The sequence below is a fragment of the Chrysochloris asiatica genome, unplaced genomic scaffold, assembly GCF_000296735.1.
Source record: "Chrysochloris asiatica unplaced genomic scaffold, ChrAsi1.0 scaffold00126, whole genome shotgun sequence".
Classification (NCBI taxonomy): domain Eukaryota; kingdom Metazoa; phylum Chordata; class Mammalia; order Afrosoricida; family Chrysochloridae; genus Chrysochloris; species Chrysochloris asiatica.
This window is the reverse complement of record NW_006408644.1, coordinates 7760302-7766937: the sequence shown is the minus strand read 5'-3', so window position 1 is coordinate 7766937 and position 6636 is coordinate 7760302. Positions and strand designations below refer to the sequence as shown.

Genomic DNA, 6636 nt, shown 5'->3' with positions numbered 1-6636 from the left:
TGTGGGCTTTTCTCCCACGAGCTTAACTCCATTCCCGTCATCATGGTCAACTCTACTTTGAGGAGGCATCTCTTCCCCAGTCACATTTTGAATGCCTTCCAACCTGTATCTGTATCTGACAGTGTTTCTCTGCTATTCATAAGGTTTTCCATGACTAAAGATTCGGAAGTAGTTCGTCACTCTTTCTTCCTAGTCTGTCTTTGTCTGGAAGCTCACCTGAAACCTGTCCATCATGGGTGACCCTGCTGGTTATTTAAAATACCGGTGGCATAGCCCTCAGAATCACAGCAACTGAAGCCACCACAGCACGACAGACAGACGAGTGGTGGCCTGAATTTTGATAGATATTGCCAAATAATTTTCACAAAAGGTTTCATGAATTTACACTGCCCGCAACAGTATATGAATGTGCCTGCTTTTCCATATCTTAAACTAAATATTATTTAGTCGTATAATTATAAAATAACTTTGTTTTCATTCATTTCCTTAATTATGAATGAAGCTGAGTGTCTTTTCATGTTTGGGCATTGTGTGGGTTCTATGAATTTTTTATTTATGTATGAGGAAGTTTCAAGAAATTCATGGTAAAATGGAAATTTTTCATGAACTTTTTGAAGCCCGTTGATATTTTACTCACTTTTTCCAGTGGTTATTTGTTGTCTTACCAGTTTGCTGTTGTTAGGTGCCATTGAGTCGTTACAGACTCATAGCTACTCAGTGCACAACAGAACGAAACACTGTCTGGTCCTGAGCTAACTTTACAATTGTTGCCACGCTTGAGACCATCGATGCTGTCTCTTTGCCAATCCAGCTCGCTGGGGTTGTTTTTCTCTGGTCCTCCACCTTACCAAACATGATATCGTTCTCCAGTGACTGGTCCCTCCTGACAATATGTCCAAAGTATGAGAGACGAAATTTGGCCATCGTGGCCTCCAAGGAGCACTCTGGCTGTACTTCTTCCAACACAGATCTCTTTGTTCTTTTGGCAGCCCATGGTACTTTCAATATTCTCCCACAACACCATAACTCAAATGCATCAATTCTTCTATGGTCTTCCTTATTCACTGTCCAGCTTTCACATGCATATGAGGTTATTGAAAATACTGTGGCTTGGGTCAGGTGTACCTTAGTCCTCAAGCTGACATCTTTGCTTGTCAACACTTTAGAAAGGTCTTGTGCAGCAGATTTTTCTAATGCAATACGTTGTTTGATTTCTTGGTTGCTGCTTCCTACCAATTTGTAGGAGCTATTTAATTTATTTTGGATATTAATTATTTCTCTACTATGAATAATTGTGTATGTATACGTTTGTATTATGTTTGGTATACATACACATGCATATATACCTACACACATGACACACATTGTTTTACTTGAAGTAGCTCCTAAAATTCTGAACTATTAAAGTTCTATGTAGTCAAATCCTTTATTGTATTTAGATCTTATGCCTTTCTTACCAAGGCCTTTCACAACTCATACTAGCAGAGCAATTTACCCTATCTTATGAATAGATTTATTTATTTCTAAGATTAATTTGTCAATCTAAAAGCCCACTCCCCCCCCAAAAAAAAACCCAGAACAAAGCAAAACAATAACAACAAAAGAAAAAAAATGCCATTGAAATGATGGAGATTTCATTAAATTATTTATGTAGATTATTTCAGAGGGAATTTATATTTTTATGTTGTTCAATTTCATATTGGAAGATAAATTTTTCCATTTGACTTAAGATTTTTAATGTGTCCAGTAAAATTGTACCATTTTCTTGCTGTAGGCCATACACATTTTTGCAATGCTTATTTGTAAGTGTTCTATCAGTTTTTAAGTCATCTAACTTTCTCAGTGCCAGGGTAGGACCCAAGTAAAGGAAATGGCCCTAGTAAACCTTTGGAATAGGGATGATGATGATGATGATGATAGTTGATCAAATTTATGTTCCAGGCATTGCTCTAAGCCCTTTTCCTGTAATTATCTCTTTTAATCACCACAGCAATCATATAAGATAAATACTGTTATTACAAATTTTACAAATGAGGAAGCAGAGGCACTGCGAGGTTAAGTAAATCCTCAAAGGTACCATAAGTAGTAGATGGTTAAGAGTATGTTAGAACCCAGGATGTCTGATCGTGTTTCCAACTGTATCATTATACAAAGCATGTAAAGGAAGCTTTCTCTAAGACCATGTTTTCAATTCTTAATTGATTTCTCCTAGTACAAACTTTCTGGCAATCCTATGTCTTTTAAGGTTTGGAATGCATTTTTTTTTTTGTTTATTTTTTCTTATCCCCCCCTCCCCTTTGTATCTTCTCCTTGGTGCCCCTTTTCTAATCCTGTTTTCTCTTGGAGACCATCTGGATCAGTACTTTTGAACACATTCACTAGCAGCAATTACAGTCTCTTATTTGTTATTGCTGAGTGGGTTCTGACTTGTAGCAACTGACCCTGTTGTATAGGGTTTCCAAGGAGCGGCTGGTGATAGTGCGAGTATATTTGTAGGGAGACAGATGGAAGGTGTTTTTACATTTATTATAAGCATCAGGCTTTCTTTCTTATATTGTACTATTAATAAATAAGTCCTAATGTAAGAGAAAGCATGGACACTTTGACATTCCCAATTCCACGAAGCAACAACTCTTAAGGATGAGACTTGGAGTAATTTATAAAACCACAAGTAATCACTTTAGGAGAGTTTCCCATTCTAGTTATTGAAGATTCTAATACTCTACTTACAGCAGGAAAAAAAAAAAAATCTCAAAAATCAAGCTATGGTTGCATTTGAATATCCATGATAATTTTTTTTTTCCATTTTAAATTGAATTCTCTCTGGTTCTAGTTTTCCTGAATCCAGTCATTTTATGGGAACAGAAAGAACTCTGGCTTTTCTTTTGGATAAGTACCCGTCAGTTCCCCAACTCTCTTTGAGAACACTATATAGGTTTTTTAGTCATCAGTATCCTTTGAAATACAGGAAACAAAGGAAAGAGCCATCTTTGTTTTCTATGTTGTTGTTGTTGTTGTTGTTAAGTGCCACTGATTCAGTTCCAACTCTTAGCGACCCTTTATAGGGTTTTCAAGGAGTGGCTGGTGAATTTAAACGTTGCGGTTCAAACCGACATTGCAGTCCAGTGCTTACCCTACAGCACCACACCAGGACTATAGTTGAGACTTAATATAGCACATTGGAAAACATCTCTTGATCCTTCAGATCCTCAACTCTAATATACAGTTATGGATGTCATGGGCTAAGAAATGATTTTTTTTTTTTTAAAAAACCACAGCTGGGAGTGGTTTTTTGTGGCACTATAGGTTAGTGTGCTGGACTGCAAAATTGTTTACTGCAAGGTTGGCGGTTTTTTGTGGCACCATAGGTTAGTGTGCTGAACTGCAAAGTTGTTTGAACTACAAGGTTGGCGGTTCAGGCTCACCAACCGCTCCTTGAAAACCCTATACAGTCGCTATGGGTCAGAATCAGTTTAACGGCACTTAACAACAACAAAACATGGGGGTGGTTCATTGTAAATACTGGCAACTCTAGAATATTTCAGTGAATTGGAAAACCAAGGCACGTGTTAGCTATTCTGAGACTTTTGCATGATTCCCCACAGCTGAACCAAGGACTTCAAGATATTTTATGCTGCCTGTCTAAATTCAGAACTCTTCATTGCTCAAACATTTTTGACCACTTACTATGTTCCAGGCAATGTATCTGGGCATATAGCAGTGAACAAAATAGATCTGTCCTTTCTGCCTTCATGGAATTTCTAGTTCACTGGAATTAAGAATTCTAGAAGCATGCACAAACGAGATTAGTCTGTTGAAGAAGATGTACATCAAAGAAGGGACTTTAACAATGGAAAAATCCCATTAGTTTTTAATTTCATTTTTCCAAGAACTTTTAAAACACCACCATATTAGCAATGACATTTCCTAAGAATCTCCTGAGACTGGAGTTTTCCCAGATAGGGTGTTTTCTGCCTCATTCAGTTTACTCAGAAGTTTATTTCATGATGTAAATGCTGCCCTATCCTCTTAAATGTATTCTTATGTGAGTGACATCTCAGAGTTCTAAGAACTACTATTTAAAATATTAATTCTATATTTTAATATGATTATAAAAGTATTACATTATATGTTTATCATGGGAAATTTAGAAAATAGAGAAAAGAAGAAATAAGGTGGAAAAATTGTCTAAAGCCCTATTACAAAATGACATTTTGAGTTGTTTTCATTTTCTTTCTTTGCATTGCATAGCTGTGATCATACTAGTGCTCTCAAGTCTCAACTGTCACCTCCCTAGACCACTAGGTTTAAGTAAAGCTATCAATACCATCACTGACTGTTTTTTTTTCTGTTCCTTGTGTTTTTGTTTATTTTCTTACAGCTATGCTGATGATCTTTTCCCTGATATCTGTCACATATGGGGCTACTCTCTGCAATATGTTGGCTATCCAGATAAAGTACGATGAATACAAGATTCGCCTTGGGCCACTAGAAGTCCTATGCATCACCATCTGGAGGTCATTGGAGATCACTTCCCGCCTAGTGATTCTGGTGCTCTTCTCAGCCACCTTGAAATTGAAAGCTGTGCCCTTCTTATTGCTCAACTTCCTGATCATCCTCTTTGAGCCTTGGGTTAAATTCTGGAGGAGTGGTGCCCAGATGCCCAGTAACATTGAGAAAAATTTCAGCCGGGTAGGAACCCTGGTGGTGCTGATTTCAGTCACCGTTCTCTATGCTGGTATCAACTTTTCTTGCTGGTCAGCCATGCAATTGAGGTTGGCAGACAGAGAACTTGTTGACAAGGGTCAGAACTGGGGACATATGAGCCTGCACTATAGTGTAAGATTGGTGGAAAATGTTATCATGGTTTTGGTTTTTAAATTCTTTGGAGTGAAAGTATTACTGAATTACTGTCATTCTCTGATTGCCTTGCAGCTCATTATTGCTTATCTGATTTCCATTGGATTCATGCTCCTTTTTTTCCAGTACCTGCATCCATTGCGCTCACTGTTCACTCACAATGTGGTGGACTACCTCCACTGTGTCTGCTGCCACCGACACCCTCGGGGCAGGCCCGAGAATTTAGAGCCAACCTTTGAGGCTGAAGCAAGGCAAAGCATTGTCTGATTCTGCTCTTCTGGGTATTTGAGTATGGGTTTTGGACTTACAAGAACAACTGTGAATTCTAAGGAAAGGATAAGGCTCATGGGTGAGTACCCAATAGGATATTTTCTTGAGTTTTCTGGTAAGCTCATCAGAAGAAAGAACAGCCTCCAAATAACTTTTATTTCCTTAAAACTGCTATGTTTGATCACAGTGTATATCCACTATATACTTGGGCATCCGAGATACTGTTCACCATCCCTACCTCCCACCCCCTCTTGAGCTGTTTGGTTGCTCTATGGAATAACTTACCTGCAAGCACCTTAGACTCTCTCTAACCTTCCAACTTTGCTCATTGCTTGAGACATTACTGAACTTTTCCGGGATGAGTTGAAGATCCAGAATCCAACCAGAATATATCATAACTGACTAGACTTTGACAGCTTACCAGCTGTGTGAACCTCACAGGGACCAGTCTGACTCATGGTGGAACCCACAACTGTGAGTGCCTGGGCTCTTTTAATTCCAAAGAAAAGCTCTGCTAAGAGGATGACCCCATTAATGAAAGAGCTTCTCCCCAAATGACCTGTTGTTGTTAGGTGTCGTTGAGTCAGTTCTGACTCATAGTACTTAATAGAATGAACATTGCCAGTCCTGTGCTATCCTCACAATTGTTGTTATGTCTGAGCCCATTGTTGATGACAGTGCATTAGTCCATCTCATTGAGGGTCTTTTTGCTGACCCTCTACTTTACCAAGCATGATGTCCTTCTCTAGGGACTGGTCCTTCCTGACAACATGTCCAAAGTATGAGAGACGAAGTCTCACCATCCTTGCTTCTAAGTAGCATTATGGCTATACTTCTTCCAAAACAGATTTGTTTGTTCTTCTGACAGTCCATGTTACTTTCAATATTCTTCACCATCACCATAATTCAGATGCATCAATTTTTCTGTGGTCTTCCTTATTCATTGTCCAACTGTCACATGCATATGAGGGCTATTGAAAATACCATGATTTGGGTCAGTGCACCTTAGTCCTCAAACTGATATCTTTTCTCTTCAGCACTTTAAAGAGGTCTTGTTCAACAGATTTGCCTAATGCAATACATGGTTTGATTTCTTGACTGTGGCTTCTATGAGTATTGGTTGTGGATCCAAGCAAAACGAAGTCTTTGATGACTGAGTTATCTCTCCATTAAACTTTTACTAGTGATCATTCAGTAAGGTCCTCTCCATGAAGTCCTTCATAGACACACTTGGGGGTTGAAGTGCAGAACAGGAATCCTTCAGGGCACAAACCAGAATGACTCTTCTCTCAGGGACCTACTTGAGCCTCCAGATTGTCAAGTGGAGTGATGGGGTGAAATCTCTCACTTAATGCCTCATCAACAGAGATTCCTTTCAATCCAACATTTTACTGCTTGATGTGGACCTCAGAGAAACTCAACTGTAATTTCAAATGTTGCTAATGTGTGGAAGAAATGAAAACTGCCTTGTGTTTGTTACTGTCCTGAGTATTTTATTGATATATA

At 38.6% G+C, this 6636-nt stretch overlaps 1 protein-coding gene across 1 annotated transcript in view; it reads left to right on the top strand.

Annotated features, from left to right (window-relative positions):
* The window catches only part of XKRX (XK, Kell blood group complex subunit-related, X-linked), a 16559-nt gene extending 11432 nt beyond the window's left edge, over nt 1-5127 (top strand). The window contains exon 3 of the mRNA XM_006869095.1: nt 4382-5127. Within this exon, the coding sequence (XP_006869157.1) occupies nt 4382-5127 (746 nt within the window). The remainder of the gene's footprint in view (nt 1-4381) is intronic.
* The last annotated feature ends 1509 nt before the right edge of the window (nt 5128-6636 follow it).